The sequence below is a fragment of the Oncorhynchus clarkii genome, chromosome 20, assembly GCF_045791955.1.
Source record: "Oncorhynchus clarkii lewisi isolate Uvic-CL-2024 chromosome 20, UVic_Ocla_1.0, whole genome shotgun sequence".
Classification (NCBI taxonomy): Eukaryota; Metazoa; Chordata; class Actinopteri; order Salmoniformes; family Salmonidae; genus Oncorhynchus; species Oncorhynchus clarkii.
In genome coordinates, this window is record NC_092166.1 from 34,566,590 (window position 1) to 34,586,337 (window position 19,748).

At 43.2% G+C, this 19,748-nt stretch overlaps 1 protein-coding gene across 4 annotated transcripts; it reads left to right on the forward strand.

Moving 5' to 3' along the window:
- Window positions 1-840: 840 nt before the first annotated feature.
- Window positions 841-14,601, forward strand: LOC139376286 (serine/threonine-protein kinase tousled-like 1-B). 4 transcript variants are annotated; one of them, XM_071118652.1, is made up of 22 exons: window positions 841-949; window positions 2,438-2,559; window positions 2,708-2,776; window positions 3,093-3,131; window positions 3,237-3,312; window positions 4,712-4,755; window positions 4,981-5,082; window positions 5,172-5,258; window positions 5,507-5,599; window positions 5,688-5,798; window positions 5,877-6,013; window positions 8,366-8,557; window positions 9,263-9,329; window positions 9,426-9,523; window positions 9,770-9,851; window positions 9,942-10,033; window positions 10,156-10,245; window positions 10,422-10,591; window positions 10,670-10,805; window positions 10,888-10,999; window positions 11,116-11,223; window positions 12,479-14,601. In XM_071118652.1, exons 2-22 carry the CDS (start codon window positions 2,443-2,445, stop codon window positions 12,623-12,625), a joined length of 2,169 nt encoding a protein of 722 aa, XP_070974753.1. In that variant the 5' UTR covers window positions 841-949; window positions 2,438-2,442; the 3' UTR covers window positions 12,626-14,601. The 4 variants fall into 4 exon arrangements, with proteins under 4 accessions (XP_070974753.1, XP_070974751.1, XP_070974754.1 ...); XM_071118650.1 differs by having other exon boundaries at window positions 873-1,254; XM_071118653.1 differs by lacking the exon at window positions 3,093-3,131 and having other exon boundaries at window positions 879-949.
- The last annotated feature ends 5,147 nt before the right edge of the window (window positions 14,602-19,748 follow it).

Below are 19,748 nucleotides of genomic sequence, written 5' to 3' on the forward strand. Positions count from 1 at the left end.
CGATCTTAGTCCTGTATTGACGCTTTGCCTGTTTGATGGTTCATCTAAGGGCATAGCGGGATTTCTTATAAGTGTCCCACTCCTTGAAAGTGGCAGCTCTAGCCTTTAGCTCGGTGCGGATGTTGCCTGTATTCCATGGCTTCTGGTTGGGATATGTACGTACAGTCACTTTGGAGATAACGTTGTCGATACACTTATTGATATGGGTGGTATACTTCTCAATGCCATTGGATAAATCCCGGAACATATTCTAGTCTGTGCTAGCAAAACAAGGTAAGAAAAAAAAGTGATAAAGTATTTTGTCTTTACAACTGATATTCAACACAACAACATTACATTTATGTATTGTTTTGGAATGAATATAATGTGCAGCACTAAATGCATATGTATTTAACACAGTGCCCCTCCAAAATGACATTTGGTTAGTAGAGACCCTACTGAGCATTTCCCACCCCACATTAGCTGAGACAGGTAGAAAAGCTATCTCTACAAGCCAATATGTATCCCACGTACAGTCTATTACAGTGTATTGCATTGGGGGCTATGGAGGAGTCGGTATCAAAAGCCAGCAGACCCTACTGAGTATTTTCCACCAGGTAGAAAAGTTGCTCTCTACAGCTCAATATTCTCAACATACCAGTGTCAACATTGTATTTTTTCATTATTGGTAAACACATTTTTAAACCATATTTTAAAAAAGAAATTCATAGATGACTCGTATTTTCTTGTTATCACAATAGAAACGCCCATTGATTAAAATGATATATCTTTTGAATGATTTATCCACATTCCCACAATGTGAAATGCGGGGTTTTATTTTGAAGACTTCCTCATTACCATACGAAAGTGACGTCATTGTCTGTGCTGCTGGCAGAATACTCGTGGGTACTAGTGACTGTTGAAGCCCTGTTCGGGAACTGATGCTGACAGCCGCGCGATCGATGCAAAGGTTACATTTTATCCTAGCATGTTACTACCCTGCTGAAAAATATGTTTACAAAATGTGCAACATTAGATTGACTGCTGTGGCTATGTAGCAGGTGGCTGCTGGTGTATGCAAGTTTGGGTTTTCGGATTTACACGGACGCCCGTGTGCCTGCTTGATCTCTAGCTTGTAAAGTGGCTTAATGAGTGTCCAAAGTAACAGTGGAAGTGGTGGTGGAAGTTTGGAGGCGACGCCATCTTGGTCGCAGCAGCTATCCTCGTCCCCAACGATTTCTCAACAACACATAACGGCGACCGCCAAGAAGGAAGGTAATTCATCAACAATGGCATTCATCGAAGTCTGTTCGATGGGAAATGCGCACTGTTTCCACTTATATCGCCCCAATTCGACGGATTTATGGATGTCAATTGATGGCCGAACAGTTACAGTCAGTACAGTAGCTAGCCAGCGTCAGCTACTAGCTAGCTTCAATAGGTGTCAGCGCTCAGTTACAGTAGAGCAATGGAGAGCATTAGCAATGGAATATTCAGACAGGAGCAGACCGGTTGAGTGGAAAATAAGTAGGAACAGGCTAGACCATAACGTTAGATGACCAAGGAGTTGTCATTTATGTAACTACTTATAGTAGCTAGGTTAGCAATGTTGCAGAGACTAGTCATCACTTGTAGCGAAACAGCTGTGGGTAGTTGAATGCCTTTGGCCTTCTGTCAAACAGCAGGGCTACTACAAGTCTAAACGAATCCAGTGAGTTATGATGCATTCAAACGACTTCTAATAATCAACTAGGAACAACACTTTCCGTTGTCAAAGTTTCTATTCTGATCACTTCAACATCTGAACAAGAACAGACTGTTGTCGGCATCAGAACTAAAGCCCGTGACTCTGTCATCCCGAGAACGGAAGTTTGTCACACAAAGGCTACTTAGCGTGTCACATTTCTTAGTGTTGCTAACTATTCCAATTTGGGATGGAAATAACCATGTAGCTAATTATGCTTTGGACCGGGATCAAGATCAGGCCTGGATGTGGTATTCCCGTGGCCATATTTACAGTGCTTGTCAATGTTTTATTACTGCTGTCTGGTTTCTCTTTACTTGAACCTCATAAGGCTGGGGTTGTGTGTCAGACATTCCATGTTTTGGTGATTGATGGGGACAAAGTTCACACCCGCAGCTCAGCTGTTGAATCAGAAACTCTTGCTTGTCCAGTAGTGGTCTTACAGCCTAACATTCAGTTTTGACACCTGATACATGCATGCGAAAGCTTGGTGCTGTCCATAAGGTGTTCACTAAATACATATTATAGAGCATGCAGATACACAGACTAAGTAACTGTGTTGTTGATGTGGGAGTGGTGAAATGCACTGCACTCACACAGTTTGCACTTATCCAATGTGCTCTTATCAGAAGTGGGCGGTAGTGTGATGTATCTGATGCAGTTTGCTGTATCCTTACATAGCCATATATAGCTTTATCTTATGTTGTTGTGTAGGCCCCATGGAGGAGCTGCACAGCCTGGACCCTCGCAGGCAGGAGCTTCTGGAGGCCAGGTTCATGGGCGGGGTCAGCGGCAACACAGTAGGGAGCACCGGCAGCACCAGCGGGGGGGCTAAGGTGAAACGCACAACGCAAAACTATCTCAATCATCAATAGACATGCATGGTTTTACTCATACCAGACACACTTAAACGTTTTTGAAAGGCACACACAAAAAGAACACAGCACACTATAACAACTGTGCTTGATTTCTCTGTATATCTAGGGTCTGGCCAACGAGTGCTCCAACAACAGCTATGGCAGTTTGGGCTCCTCCAGTGACAAGGAGTCAGAGGTGAGAGACACACGCTATGCAGAGGCGCTGGCAGTGAGGGAGGCCGCTGTCCTAGTTTCAATGATTAGATGTCACACCATATTACGGACATAGGTGGCTAATTTTCTGGTTTAAGAAAATACACCATTTTGTTTGTGTGGGGACAGAGGGCAGGCATTTTATCTATGTATCCATTTTTATTTTTGGAACAATGGACCGTTAATCAGGAGAATTAGATTATCTTTGTTTGTACTTGCATGACCCGCCTCAATCTCTCGCTTTCCTCCCTTTCTCACCCCCTCCTGACTCTCTTTCTATGGTATCTTTCTCTCCCTAGAACTCTGATATGAAGAGAGGGAGTTCTCCTGCATACTCTGTACGTACTCTTCCTACTGTTCTGTCCCTACCCCCACAGAAACGCACTCTTTCTTATTGGACACGCAAGTGTCAGAAAAGTGATTTAGTGTTTGTTTATTATCAGACCCCTGAGAAGAAGCCCTCTGAGTCGTCCAGAGGAAGGAAAAGGAAAGCTGACACCCATTCTGAGAGCAGCCAAGGTATGACGCATACCCAACATAATAACACTCATGAACTGGAGAGGAAGGATCTGGTCAGGTTTTGAAAGGATTTTTGATTCTGCTTGATTTCACTCCCTCGTATCCTCCCTATTCCCCCCCCCCCCCCCCGTGTTCTTAATGTCACGGGTTATCACTCTCTGTTCAAGAAGGTGACAGTGCCGTTATTTCATTTTGTTGTGAGGTCCCTGATGGGAATGTGACAAATGTATAATATTTTTTCTTCGTGTTTAAATGACCATGTTTTTATCGTTTTTCCGTTAAAAGGTTTATAATATTTATAAAATGCCACCTGAATTCACAATGCCGCTGCCAGCAACGGTTTGGGTCTCACAGTGCGTTCCCCTTCAGATGGTTAAGCACCTTTACTACCATTACTGTATCTGAATTCCACCTCAAAGTTCCTTCATACTGGACACAGACATAAAAATGGTATCCACGAGTTCATCTGACTCTGGGGAAGTAGATAAATTGCCTTTGCCAAAATCCCGAAGTAACCCTTCTCAAACTATTGCCATGCAGAGCTTTGGTGCTACCGCTTGCCTTTCTCTGCCATTTTTCCAACTGTTAACGATGACGTGGTGGTGGAGAGTCGACTCCAAAGCAATTGATTCCTCGACTTTCATGTCGACTCCCGGTGCCAACTCCTATTTCTGAGTGTCAAGAGTCGATTTCAATTGGAAGATTCAGTAATTTTGGAACGGAGGGGACTGATTAGTTGCCGTACTTCCGAGAACACAAACACTCATCTTTATTACCGAGCTAGTGGGGGACAGAAAGAGTGAGGCGGGGGACAGTATAGGCAGGTCGGCCAGCAGACCGCCAGAACCGTGCACTAGGCCCATCTATCGGCAATCGAAAGCTGTATCCTGCAATATTTTTGGAATGTCTCGCAACTTCAGTAAAGCACGGCCTATCATCAATGAATAGGCTAGGATATTGAGCGAGATGCAACACTTCGCTCTCACACGGTCACAAACAGTATCTGCGCATGTGCCCGTGTTCGCTTCACGCTGTTCACAGCATGGTAGACAGGGCACCAAACAATACGGTGGAGAAGTTGAGCATCGCGCTTCATCGCTCTTAGTTTTTGAGGAAATTGATCCACTATGCTGTTTACTTTCTGCATCTACTTCATATTGCTGAGTCTACCTTTTAAATGACACAACTTTCCCCAGACCTTTATGGCCTATCTTCTTGTTCGGTTATAACACGGAAAATAACATGTTGTAATAACTGCCCTGTCATTTTAATTTTGTGGGGGGCGGGGAAAACATTTGTTTTGGTTTTCACACCCCTAGTCCCTGAGTTGTTCTAACCTCTATCTGCTATGCTGTGTTATGCATTGCTAACCCAGGCTATCGGCTCTCCTCTCCTACAGGGAAGACTTCCACACGGGGGCCCAAGATCAGTGACTACTTTGATGTGAGTGTCCTATAATGTAATTGTTTCAGTCTCCTTGTTCAAATGTAACTCTGAGTTCTCCATGGCGGTGATAACCTGATTGGGTTGGGGGGGTTTAATGATTGATTAAGCAGATTGTGATTGACTGACAGTCTGAATTTCCCTTGTTGAGGCACTCTGCTATTGCTGGGCTATATGTAGATGATGTCACTTCCCTTTCCTCACCCTGCTATTTCCTGTGTGTAGTTCCATGGGGGGAATGGCTCCAGTCCAGTGAGGGCTCTACCACAGGTCCTCCGCTCACCACAGAACTCACACCACGGAGCTCACTCTGCACCAGGCTCTATCGTATGTATACACCCACGCTGTAGAAGAATTGTAGGCTTCGGCGTTCTATCACATTGTTTAGAACAATGTTGTATGTGTGTTGTCTATAGATCCGACAGAACAGTTCCTCTCCCACCGGTCTGTGTTTTGGCGATCCCCTAATGAACTACAAAGCTTGCGCCAGCAAGTGTGTGCAGGTAAGAAAGGGAAAGGGGGTATACCTAGTCAGTTGTACAACTGAATGCATTCAACTGAAATGTGTCTTCGGTATTTAACCCAATACCTCTGAATCAGAGAGGTGGGAGGGGGGGGGGCTGCCACCATAATCAACATCCATGTCTTCCTCGACCAGGGAACAAGACTCTTTCTTTCCTCATACTCTTCTCACATCTACTTCTCTTGCTCCTCACATGTCAAACACCTTCCTCTTACTTTCTCTACCCAGACGGAGTTGACAGGTCTGAAGCTTGCTGCTCTGGAGAGCAACAAGAGTCTGGACCTGGAGAAGAAGGAGGGACGCATCGATGACCTGCTCAGGGTGAGTTTACGTGCTAGTTAGGGTACTACAGGGGATACTTATAGGTTGTGTATTGATCATCTATTGTCGCTGACCGTTTTTCTTGTAGGCTAACTGTGACCTGAGGCGACAGATTGATGAACAGCAGAAACTACTGGAGAAATACAAGGAGAGACTGAACAAATGCATCACTATGAGCAAGAAGCTGCTCATCGAGAAGGTACACAGTTAGTTTGTGTTTGCTCTTGTTTCTGACGTGTCGGGATGAACTTGCATGTTAACCCGTGTGTTTTTGTAGAGCACCCAGGAGAAACAGTCGTGCAGAGAGAAGAGCATGCAGGACCGTCTGAGGCTGGGTCACTTCACCACTGTAAGACATGGAGCCTCCTACACTGAACAGTGGACCGACGGATACGCATTCCAGAACCTTGTCAAGTGAGAACACGCACACTTCACGAAGCAACATATAACATTAGGGGTGCACATTTAGGTGAATTTTGCTGCCGTCTATCCAACCCTCTTTTAACCGGTTAACAGGCGGTTAAATTTGTTCCAAATAGTATGAGGTGACCAACAAAAAATGCTTTGTGTGCATACAAGGAACAGACATTTTTAATTTACAGCTTCATTGAAACATGCAACAGTAGCAAGCCAATCGACTCCCATTCAAACGGCTATGTCATTGAACATACAACTGCTGTAATGAAGCAGCCAATGTAAAACACTTCAGACATTCGCCAAAATGCAATTATCATGAAAACACTGTTCTAAACAGTGCACCTTATGCGAGCGGTTCCAAATCTGGCAGCGATGAACATCTGTTCTTGGCTCCGTACTGTGACCAATACAGTCGCATTTGAGACCGTTTGACTTGGCAGTGTGACAAGTGTTTTATTGGTTGTAAAGGTCGTAAAAAAATATATATTTTGGGAAAATGTTCTCTCCGCCAATAAGAGGGGTGTGAACAGTTTTGGAATCGCATGTGTTGCAAGGTGGGAGTTTGTTACTACGTCGATAAATGACCATATCCACTTCGACCTTTGCCACCTAGGTGACTGGACCTGTGTGACTGGGACCTTCACAAATAGTCCGATGAGTACCGATGGTGTAGTAGAATTGTATGAAATGTGTAAGGCCAAGGAACGTATCTGAGGTAGCCTTGGCCAATTCTACGCCACTACACACTCAGCCATGCATTGAACTGTATTTTCTTGCGAACAGTCATTGAGTTATATTATTTGCGTAAATGATGACAATCAATCTACTCGTCACGTTAGGAATAGTAGGCCATCTTAAATAAACCTACACATGCGATGATGCATGGAATGCAAAAAAAATGTCATTAGCTTCCCCATACTTGAAACGCGCCGCCTATGGCTACAGAAACGCTGCTAGTCGAGCACAACAGTCTGGCTGGTGCGCACCTAAATGAAAGGGTAAATGCACAAAAATGGTCCCCTGATTAAGCGAGCAGTGTGTCAAGAAGCAGTTTGGCTTGGCAGGGTCGTGTTTCGGAGGACGCATGGCTCTCGACCTTCCTCTCCCGAGTCCGTAAGGGAGTTGCAGCGATGGGAGAAGACTTAACTACCAATTGGATATGACGAAATTGAGTGGGGGGGGGGAGAACTGGGAGAAATAACTGTTCTCCCCACTTTGTTTTTGCCGTGGTATCGTTTCACTATGAAGTATATATTTTTTTCTAATTCTACCCTCTAGAGCAGGTGTGTTCATCACTTACCCTACGACAGGGATCATCAACAGGATTCAGCTGCGGGACAATTGTTTTATTTATTGAGCAAATGGTCGGGGGACTGAAAACAAAAGTACAGAAAATTTGTAGACTGCAAGAAGCCCCAAAAGATTTAATATTTAACTAAAACATTTCAGACACACATCACTCTATGCGTGGGAATACTTTGGAACAGATTTCTGAAATTAAAATCACTTGGAGATTTACTGGTGTTTTTACGGTCTTTAATTTATTATTTTCCTCAACTTTGGGGGCCAAATAAAATCACTTGCTCGTTGGGAGCCTGTTGGATTGCTGTTCTACCTGATTAATTAATTGCACCCACCTGGTGTCCCAGGTCTAAGTCAGTCTGTGATTAGAGTGGAACGATGAAAACAAGCAGTGGAACTGGCTTCGAGGTCCAGAGTTGAGTTTGGGGGATCAATAAATACATTTTGCACTTTTATTTGAAGTATCTTTTCTTTGCTGTTAGAGTAAATCTATCCAAATCAATTTAAGAACACGGCATGCTAATTTAAAAGATGGCTAGTCATTATTAGCCTGGTTCTGTATGGAATGCAGGCAGGCACCTTATGGGCCAGGCTATGATCAATTATACATATTTTTTTAGAAACAAATTGGTGCGACCAAATCGACTGGAAAAAGTTAGCACCAGTGTCACCATTGGAAAAGGTTAGTGTAGAACACTGTCTGTTTAGAAACTTTGAAAGAGGGAATCTCGGGTTAGGATTGTGCATTTGGCTTTGACAGCGAAACAATGTTGATATGCAAACAAATAGAACAGTGGAGGAATGCTGTTTTCAATGTCTTTTATCAAATAATTGTATGGTGTGTACGTGTGATAAGATACATATTTAATTACGTTATTTCAAATGTATTTTCAGCGGCTAACCAATTAACGGTAAAAATTCCCCAAAATATTTGTGGGGGGGGGGGGGGGTGGTGCTCTCCAGAGCATAATGAAACGATCCACGCTTTTATATGTGGATTGACCTTATTACCTTCTAAAAAGCTTAATAACCCTCTTCTCCGTATAGGCAGCAGGAGGGTATCAACCAACAGAGAGAGGAGATAGAGCGTCAGAGGAAGCTGCTGGCCAAGAGGAAGCCCCCCAATCCCTCCTCCCCCTCCCTCTCCCTAGCAACCACCTCTGAACCCAAACAACGCAAGACCAAGGTCGTCAACGGCAATGACCCCGACCCCTTCCTCAAACCCTCCCTGCCACAGATGTAAGTGTACACACACTAGTACATACATGTGTATGGACAGATGCATACACACCAGTGGTGTTATGTACTTAGGTAAAAATACTTAAGTACTACTTAAGTCAGGTTTTTTTTTGGTATCTGTACTTCACTTTCCTATTTTATATTTTTGACAACTTTTACCCCACTACATTCCTAAAGAAAATAATGTACTTTCTACTCCATACATTTTCCCTGACACCCAAAAGTACTAGTTACATTTTGAATGCTTAGCAGGACAGGAAAATGGTTCCATTCACACACTTCTCAAGAGAACATCCCTGGTCATCCCTACTGCCTCTGATCTGGCGGACTCACTAAACGCGTTTCATTTGTAAATGTCAGTGTTGGGGCATGCCCCTGGCTATCTAACTTTTTATTTTTAAAGAAAGATTGTGCCGTCTGGTTTGCTTAATATAAGGAATTTGAAATTATTTATACTTTTAATACTTAAGTATATTTTAGCAATTGCATTTACTTTTGATACTTAAGTATATTTAAAACCAAATACTTTTAGACTTTTACTCAAGTAGGATTTCACTGGGTGACTTCTACTTGAGTCATTTTCTATTTCTAAGGTACCTTTTATACTTTTACTCAAGTATGACAATTGGCTACTTTTTCCACCACTGATACACACTCACACTGTTGCGATGTTGGTGCAGTGACTTTAAATCAACCATTTGTTAGGTTGACTCTGGCTGAGTATCACGAGCAGGAGGAGATCTTCAAGCTTCGCCTGGGACACCTGAAGAAGGTCCGAGTCAATATGAACACAAACACGTTTATAAAAAAAAAACACTATGGTCCGAATCCCAAAATGAATACGATTGACTGAGTGACTGTCTCTCAGGAGGAGGCTGAGATCCAGGCAGAGCTGGAACGGTTAGAGCGGGTGAGGAACCTCCACATCAGAGAGCTGAAGAGGATCAACAACGAGGACAGCTCATCGTAAGTACAGGACAGGAAGAGATACAATCGTATAGGAACACTTAACCGCTCCACTGTGCCCCGGTGCAAAATCCACCCTGGGACCTACATACCCGTGGGCCAGTAGCTATAGTGTTGCTAACTGGCCAGTTCATAGACCACTTTCTAGGCATTTGTAAGATGACGTTCTTGTAGAGGTCATTTGGCTAAATAAACCCTATATGTTGTAGGAAGGAAATGGTTCAGCTTGTGCTGTATGTCTGTCAGGTTTAAAGACCACCCCACTCTGAACGAGAGGTACCTGCTGCTGTATCTGCTGGGCAGAGGAGGCTTCAGTGAGGTCTATAAGGTATGGATTGACTACTAGTATGTGCTTGGGAATGATTATTAACAGATTCTAGATCCATACGGTACCTGTGCTTCTGATGTCTCTCTTCAGGCCTTTGACCTGTTTGAGCAGCGCTACGCAGCCGTTAAAATCCACCAGCTCAACAAGAACTGGAGAGAGGAGAAGAAGGAGAACTACCACAAGTATGTCCCATCTGCTCTGACGAGGCACTGTTATGAGACGCAGGATTCACAACCCACATTGTACCATTTTGGTAAACATTTATTTGACCAGACTTAGAAACACACATTGTTTCCTGTCCCAGACATGCCTGTAGAGAGTATCGGATACACAAACAGCTGGACCATCCCAGAATAGTCAAACTCTACGACTACTTCTCCCTGGATACAGACACGTAAGTTTCTTTTTACCCCAAAACTAGTTCAGTTCTTTCACATCAGTGCAGATAAAGGAGAGGAGATGTGGAGTGGAAGGAATTTTTGTCCATTGAGATGCCTTTTTAGTTTATTGTTAATGGAGTCTTGTCTTCTTTTTCTCTCTTTCTTTCTCTCCTCTTTCTTTCCCCCCCAGGTTCTGTACGGTTTTAGAGTTCTGTGAGGGGAACGACCTGGACTTCTATCTGAAACAGAACAAGCTGATGTCCGAGAAGGAGGCGCGGTCCATCGTCATGCAGATAGTCAACGCCCTGCGATACCTCAACGAGATCAAACCCCCCATCATACACTATGACCTCAAACCAGGTACACACACACACACAGACTCATGTTTGTGTATGTAACACAGACACACGCTCAACTCACGCACTGCCGTTTGTGCAGGTAACATCTTGCTGGTGGATGGGACCGCGTGTGGCGAGATAAAGATCACAGACTTTGGGCTGTCTAAGATCATGGATGATGACAACTATGGAGTGGACGGCATGGACCTCACCTCACAGGGAGCTGGCACATACTGGTGAGACTCATCACACAAACCGTTATATTAAGTGTTTTCTTGGGTATATTGCCTTCCATGTTTTCCCATTCCTCTTGTCCAGGTACCTTCCCCCAGAGTGTTTTGTGGTGGGCAAGGAGCCTCCTAAGATCTCTAACAAGGTGGACGTCTGGTCGGTCGGGGTCATCTTCTTCCAGTGCCTCTATGGACGGAAGGTAAGCCCACTCATTATAGCCCCTTTTGAAGTGACACTTCTGAAGGTGCGAACATCTGACCCTATTAGACTATGGTGTGTTTTTTGTCTAACATTGGTTTGTGTGTGTTCCTGCAGCCGTTTGGCCACAACCAGTCTCAGCAGGATATTCTTCAGGAGAACACCATCCTCAAAGCCACTGAGGTTCAGTTCCCTGCCAAGCCCCAGGCCAGCACAGAGGCCAAGGTGAGACTAGGGCTGTTGCGGTGACCGTATTACCGCCACACCGGCGGTCACGAGTCATGAATGCAGTCAAACTCCACGTGACCGTTTTAGTCACGGTAATTAGGCTTCTCCAAAGCTCTGATGCTGCTGATGGTCATTAGTAGCCTCCCAAACTGGCTAACTGCCTGGTACTCGGCACTCTGTTGTCCCTCTAATCACTCTGATATCAATACAAATGTAAGCAGCGTGTGAGTTTCAAGTTTGGGGAAGATCATTTTCACCATAAAAATTAACCTTAATAATAAAAGCATTACATGCATAATCGCATTTGCGTTCACTTTTGATGTTTTCCGCTAATGGAACATTTGCGCTTATAGCCTTCTACCATGTGCGCATTGCTGCACTTATAATGTGAAGAAATATTCTAATAGTTTATCAACATTTGAAGCTAAACGTTCTGATCTGTTGCGTCAGCCACATTGCATTAAAAAAAAAATTGATGCTAGTGGTTGTACTGTCCCAGTCAGTTTGGAATATTTATTTCTCGTACCGAATAGAATACGTCGACTTTTGTACTATGGGGGAAAACATATAAACATATAGCCCAACGTTTGTAGAACAACTAAAGTTACATTAACCGCCCAACACAGAATAACCGCATGTGTGCACTCAAGGCGTTTAGAGAAAATATCCTTTCTATTTTATTCAGCTGTTTTCAATTGCGTTCTTCATTCTGTAAAATAATGCCACGGAATTCTAAGCGAATCTTGACTGCTAAATGAGCTAGTGTATCCCACAGCCATAGCCAGATCAGGGCCTAACATGGGGACAACTGTTCTTCTGTAATAGACTACATTTTCTTCATCGTGCTTCTTTTGACCTGTCTAAAATAAATACTGGATTTATTGTGAAGGTGTAGGCTATATTACATAGATTTATTAGACTTTTTAAAATGGTTTGTAGTCTGTGGAAGCCAGGAGATGCTAAATTTGTTTTATGTTAATTAACGGTCAATTACCGTGAGACTGACCAGTTATGTGCTTGACAATCACCGGCTGATGAAATTTCGTGACCGCCACAGCCCTAGGTGAGACAGGCTAGCAAGCCAAGGAGAATAATACTCAGTGTTCCTCTGAATTGTACACATATTGGTTGACTTTGAAATGTACAATCGTCAGGACATGTCAATGTGACTAGTACAGACAAAGCTTGATAAGCAGATCCTAATTCTATAAACTAACATCCCTCTCTCTCTCTCCCTCTGTGTGTGTGTCAGGCGTTTATCCGACGCTGTCTGGCCTACCGTAAGGAGGATCGATTTGACGTTCACCAGCTGGGCACTGACACGTACCTTCTCCCTCACATGAGACGCTCCAACTCCTCTGGCTCTCTTCAGCCCGCCTCCTCAATCTCCTCCTACTGACGGGCTGATGAACATGACTGACAGGCCCGCTGGCCAATCCTGGAGCAGAATTGATCCGAATATGGGAAATGGAGTGGCATTGGGTATTCTAAATCGCCCGACCACTGTGAAAGGATCAGGAACGTGAATTTGTTTGGCTGAATAGAATGAAATGGATTGCACGTTGTGAGACATGGAAAGAGATAGGAAGGGGGGGGGGGGGTGGAAGTGGATACACTTTCCACGTTGCCAAGTAGCTTTGCAGAAACGTTACTGTGTTGTGAACCTAGTTTTGAGTGAGAGATGGGGAGAGAGGTGAGAAAGTTCTACCCATTGTGCATGCCATTGGACAGGCTGTGCCTGTTGCCCTGAATAGAGTGGGGCTAGACCACATCCCTTGCTTGTGCTGGACTGGGCTTTTATTGGTAGAGCTGTTGTTAATTGGAATCCCCTCCAGCAACATTTTTAAACAGCCTCTCTGCAAGGGACAGAATCCCATTCCCAAATAGACCCCTAGTCTCTTCTATAGAAGGTAGAGGTACATTTGGGATGTGGCTTAAGTCGCCAAAGCAGATCAGTTGGTTTCACTGACCCACGTTAAACCCTACCATTGGACTAAGTTGCACTCGAGATGATTTGGTTTCATGGCCATAGCTTCTTGAAATTGTCCTGGACTTAACTAAGCTTCAGTCTCAGACTGTTGGCCAGAAGTATGCCTTCTATGTTCATCAAGTCACATTTTTAGATCTTGAATCAATAATTAAACCTACTCCTGGATGAATATAATCTGGCTGTGTGAAAGAGGTTGGTTTTGGCGTGTTCCGATCCTCCATGGATCCATCCCTCAAGGCGCTGAGTGTTAGGCTTGTTCAGGCATGGAAGTCTTGTTTTGTCAGAACAAAATGTAACCATATGAGGATCAACTGTATCGTAAAGATTGATGTTTCCATACAGGAATCATCTGGGGAAACTCAATGTACATTTCATGTGTAGGAGTGACATATCTGCAGTCTCTGTACAGAGGGTCAACACACAGGATTTACTGAACTCTCACCAGTGCCCGTTTGCACCTGTTGTTTTCACAAAGAAATAAAAGACAAATGCCTAGAAACATGAAATTATTGAACCTCATTTTTTTGTAATATTATCGTTCTCGTATTCTTTGTTTTACCTTCTGTTCACCCTTAATGTTTTATATTATCTGTGGGAAATAACAGGTGCAAACTTTGAGCACATGCAATGGTCTAGTACGTTCGACCGTTGGTTTCCTCACGTCTCCTTGTTTGTGCTCCGAAAAGGCTTTTTTTTTTGCTGCTATGTAGATGTCGCTTGTAGTTAAAATCTGTATGATCTGCCTCAGGTACAGATAGTGCAGACCTGCGTGAAGAGGAACACTCTAGGGCCCCTGAAGTGGATAGCCTACTCTTCAGGGGTCCTACGAAGTGCTTCTGTATGCCAGGTGAACCAATAACTTTGAACTGTTTTACGACCGCAATGTTTATAGTCTGGAAACCATGTGTCATAAATGTAAAGTTGTATGAAACTGTTCATTTGTGAAGGAAAAGCCCAGGTTGATCAGGCTCTGTTCTGTTCAGTAACACTTTGCTTGAACCTCAGTCATAAGGCCTGCGTAACACTGTCATAACACTGACATATGAGGTGTCATAATGAGTTATTGCAGCTGGTTTTAGTCTATGGTATGGCACAGTCATATTGGTCATCTACCGAATGTAAAGTGCTTTAAGTAGAGTGTTACCTAGTATTCTTTATATTGGAAGACTGTGAGAAGCTTTCAACGGACAACACGTATGCTACAAAAGGGGTTTATATTGAACATCATGGCAGACTAACAGAGGAGCCCCGCAGATCAACGCCATGTACTGTAAACTGGTTTTATCACTGTCTAATACACACAGCACAGATACATGTCAAAATTGAAGGGAGGCAATGTCAGGTCCTGTCATTCATATGCAATAAAGATTGCCTTACAAGTCCAACCAAGGCCACCTTTGGTTTGTGCATATATCTCTCACTCAACACACACGTTTATGTATAACTAGTGCCAGGAGTTCTTCCGGACCCAAGGTCAGATAGTTATACCCGAGGAGAGAATGGCAGACAGATGCCATTTGTCAAAAGGCTGAGAGACTGAAAAGGGCTTCACCATGTTGCATACGACCCTCTATCCCACTGCTGGCTTGCTTCTGAAGGTAAGCAGGGTTGTTCCCTGGATGGGAGACCAGGTGCTGCTGGAAGTGGTGTTGGGAGGGCCAGTAGGAGGCACCCTTTCCTCTGCTCTAAAAACAAATATTCCAATGCCCCAGGGCAGTGATTGGGAACATTGCCCTGTGTAGGGTGCCGTCTTTCGGATGGGATGTTAAACCGGTGTCCTGACTAAATTCCCAATCTGGCCCCCATACCATCACGGTCATCCCCAGCTTACAATTGGCTCATTCATCCCCCCTCCTCTCCCCTGTAACTATTCCCCGGGGTATTACTGTAAATTATGTGTTCTCAGTCAACTTACCTCGTAAAATAAAGATACCCTCGTCAAATCTAAATCAAAGTTTGTCACGTGCCGGATACAACAGGTGTTGACTTTTTATTTATTTGACCTTTATTTTATCAGGGAAGACATTGAGATCTAGGTCTCTTTCAAGTGTGTCCTGCACAATACAACACAAATATACACTTTGTACACAAAATATACATATGTATACTTCGTGCATTCGGAAAGTATTCAGACCTTTTCTAAATTTTGTTAGGTTCCAACCTTATTCAACAACAAAAAATTCCCTCATCAATCTACACACAATACCCCATAATGACAAAGCAAAAAAGTTTTTTTAGAAATTGTAGCTAATTTATTAAAAATAAAGAACTGAAGTATCACATTTACATAAATATTCAGACCCTTTACTCAGTACTTTTGTTGAAACACCTTTGGCAGCGATCACAGCCTTGTCTTCTTGGGTATGATGCTACAAGCTTGGCACACCTGTATTTGGGGAGTTTCTCCCATTCTCTTCAGATCCTCTCAAGCTCTGTCAAGTTGGATGGGGAACAACACTGAACCGCTATTTTCAGGTTCCTCCAGAGATGTTCGATTGGGTTCAAGTCCGGGCTCTGGCTGTGCCGCTCAAGGACATTCCGAGACTTGTCCCAAAGCCACTTCGGCGTTGTCTTGGCTGTGTGCTCAGGGTCGTTGTCCTATTGGAAGGTTTGCCCCAGTCAGTTTTTGAGCACTCTGAAGCAGGTTTTCATCGAGGATCTCTACTTTGTTCCGTTCATCTTTCCCTCGATCCTGACTAGTCTCCCAGTACATGCCCCTGAAAAACATTCTCACAGCATGATGCTGCCACCACCATGCTTCACCATAGGGATGGTGCCAGGTTTCCTCCAGACGTGATGCTTGACATTCAGGCCAAAGAGTTCAATCTTGGTTCCATCAGACCAGAGAATCTTGTTTCTCATGGTCTGAGAGTCTTTAGGTGCCTTTTGGCAAACGCCAAGCGGGCTGTCATGTGACTTTTACTGAGTAGTGGCTTCCGTCTGGCCATTCTACCATAAAAACCTGATTGATGTAGCGCTGCAGAGATGGTTGTCCTTCTGGAAGGTTCTCCCATCTCCACAGAGGAACTCTAGAGCTCTGTCAGAGTGACCATCCCGATTGCTTAGTTTGGCCGGGCGGCCAGCTTTAGGAAGAGTCTTGGTGGTTCCAAACTTATTTAATTTAAGAATGATGAAGGCTACTGTGTTCTTGGGGACCTTCAATGCTAGAGGACATTTTTTTGGTACCCTTCCCCAGATCTGTGCCTCGACACAATCCTGTCTCGGAGCTCTACGGATTTTTCGTTCGACCTCATGGTTTGGTTTTAGCTCTGACATGCAGTGTCAACTGTGGGACCTTGTATAGACAGGTGTGTGCCTTTTCCAAATCATGTCCAGGTGGACTGCAATCAAGTTGTCGAAACGTCTCAAGAATGATCAATGGAAACAAGATGCAGCTAAGCTCAATTTTGAGTATCATGCCAAAGGGTCTGAATACTTATGTAAATAAGGTATTTCTGTTTTTATCTGTAATAAATGTGAGTTATTTTTATTTGACTGTTTTTGCTTTGTCATTATGGGATATTGTGTGTAGATTGCTGAGGATTTGTATTTTATTAAATCCATTTTAGAATTAGGCTGTAATGTAACAAAATGTGGGAGAAGTCAATGGGTTTGAATACTTTCGAACACACTGTATGTATACACATTAAATACAGAAACACAGTCATGAGAAGCACAAGTAAAGCATCAGAAATCACCCCCCGTCCCACCCTCCATAAACAAGTCCCCAATCAATACTTTACCATGAAATGCTTGCTTAAGAACCCTTCCCAATGATGCAGAGTTAAAAGGATTGTTCACCCAAATTACAAAATGACACATGGACTGCTTACAGGGAAAGGAAATCAATGTCCAACGTATGACAGCAATGCATGCTTTAGTTTAGTTTCCCTGGCAGTGGCTGGCACTGTTTCCAAATGCAAAAAATGTTCCATGTTCAAATCGTCTGTATGTGACTTTGGTGAGCTACAAAAAAAATGTGGATTCTTTCGGAATGCTTATATCGTTACCATGACTTGATAAGGATAAAACATTAGCATTTGGAAACAATGCCAGGGAAACTAAACCAAAGCATGGATTGCTGTCATACCGTGTCCATAGACTTCTTCCAGCAGGGGTGTCAAACTCATTCCAAGGAGGGCTAAGTGTCTGTGGGTTTTTTGTTTTTCCTTTCAATTAAGACAACCAGGCGAGGAGACTTCCTTACTAATCAGTGACCTTAATTCATCAATCAACTGCAAGGGAGGAGCGAAAACCTGCAAACACTTGGCCCTCCGTGGAATGACTTTGACGTGGCTTACAGGGTAAGGAAACCAATATGTAATTTGGGAGAACTATCCCTTTAAGAATAAGACAAATGTAATAGAAACATGAGGAATAAAATACACAAGAATGAAGCTACATACAGGGAGTACCAGGACCAAATCACTTCAGGGGTAAAAGGTATTTAAGGTACAGTGCCTTCAGAAGGTATCGTATTCACATGCCTTGACTTTTTCCACATTTTGTTGTGATACAAAGTGTGATCATTTTTTGTTGTCAATGATCTACACAAAATACACTGTAATGTAAATGTTTATTTAATTAATGGAAAATAAAACTAATACTCTATATATACAAAAGTATGGGAACACCCTTTCAAATGAGTGGATTTGGCTATTTCAGCCACACCCGTGGCTGACGGGTGTATAAAACCGAGCACACTGCCATGCAATCTCCAAAGACAAACATTGGCAGTAGAATGGCCTTACTGAAGAGCTCAGTGACTTTCAATGTGGCACTATCCTAGGATGCCACCTTTCCAAAAGTCAGTTCATCAAATTTCTGCCCTGCTAGAGCTGCCCTGTCATTGTGAAGTGGAAATGTCAAAGAGCAACAACGGCTCATCTGCGAAGTGGTAGGCCATACAAGTTCACAGAATGGAACTGCAGAGTGCTGAAGCTTGTAGGACGTAAAACTTGTCTGTCCTCGGTTGCAACACTCACTACCGAGTTCCAAATTGCCACCGGTAACAACTTCAGCACAATAACTGTTTGTTGGGAGCTATATGAAATGGGTTTCCATGGCAGAGCAGCCACACACAAGCCTAAGATCACCATGCACAATGTCAAATGTCAGAGTGGTGTAAAACTAGCCACCATTGGACTCAGGAGCAGTGGAAACGCGTATTTTTGGAGTGGCAGTCCGACGGACGAATCTCGGTTTTCCGGATGCCAGGAGAATGCTACCTGCCCCATTTTTTGGTAACCCTTCCCCAGATCTGTGACTCTAATCAATTCTGTTTCGGAGCTCTACGGACAATTCCTTCAAAACTCATGGCTTGCTTTTTGCTCTGGCATGCACTGACAGGTGTGTGCCTATCCAAATCATGTCCAACCAATTAAATTTACCACAGGTGAACTCCAATCAAGTTGTAGAAGCATCTCAAAGATGATCAATGGATGATCAATGGAAACAGGATGCAGCTGAGCTCCTTTTCGAGCCTCATATCAAAGGGTCTAAATTAATCGATTTTAGAATAAGGTTGTAACGTAACAAAACAGTCAAGGGGTCTGAATACTTTACGAATGCACTGTACTCCTGAGAAGCTGACCTGTTGCACCTTCTATAACCACTGCTATTATTATTTGACCACGCTGGTTTGAACATGTTGACGAACGATCTGGCCTCAATGGCCATGTACTATTGTAATCTCCACCTGGCGCAGTCAGAAGAGGACTGGCCACCCTCTAGGTTTCTTCTTAGGTTCCCGCCACTGTGCTTCTTCATCTGTATTACTTGCTCTTTGGGGTTTTAGGCTGGGTTTCTGTATAAGCACTTTGTGACAAATGCTGATGTAAAATACAGTTGACTGATTGAGTAAGACATAAATACATTGAGTTTGCTGACTAAATATTTGAAACAGTCCTTTAATTGAGTCTCCAATATGGGATAAATGCCATTATTACGTGTGTGTATTTTCAAAATGGTAGGCTACATATTTGAAACAGCATGTTAAACTTTCATTGAGTCTCCAATATGGGATATATATTATAGAATATGAGATGAAACTAACCCAGTAATTACTTGCATTGGCAACTGTTTGAATGATCTTTTAACTTAAAGTCATATCCATTTAAATATTATACATGATCATATTTGACAATAGGTTCTAATCATTATAAAAATCCAACCACGACTTTATTTTAACATAATATGATTTTAATCAGATCTGTGCCTTTATAAAGTGCTGAGATGTTTCTTTGCTGCAAGACTGCATTTCTGCCCTATTTCATGACATCCATATGCATTCCTGGTTATGTGGAATCTCAATCATTGAAGAGGTTCTAACCGAACCACCGCCTGGGAGGCATGTGCTTCCCCCGTATGATGCGTGTTGCTAGCGAACCGACACAAACCAAGTGTGAATAAAGTCAATACAATTAGCTTTTTTCCCGAAGCTACTGGGTATAAACATATCACATAATCAGAACACAGTTCACTGGCGACAGTATATTTGTTTTAGAAGAGGTTCAGAGATCAGAGCTTCTCT

Bases quoted from the DNA above. Each gene is read 5' to 3' on its own strand.
- LOC139376286 (XM_071118650.1), top strand. From the start codon at position 1,128: ATGAGTGTCCAAAGTAACAGTGGAAGTGGTGGTGGAAGTTTGGAGGCG. The intron at 4,756-4,980 runs GTGAGTGTCCTA...TCCTGTGTGTAG, and splicing joins AGATCAGTGACTACTTTGAT to TTCCATGGGGGGAATGGCTC. The intron at 9,524-9,769 runs GTAAGTACAGGA...TATGTCTGTCAG, and splicing joins AACAACGAGGACAGCTCATC to GTTTAAAGACCACCCCACTC.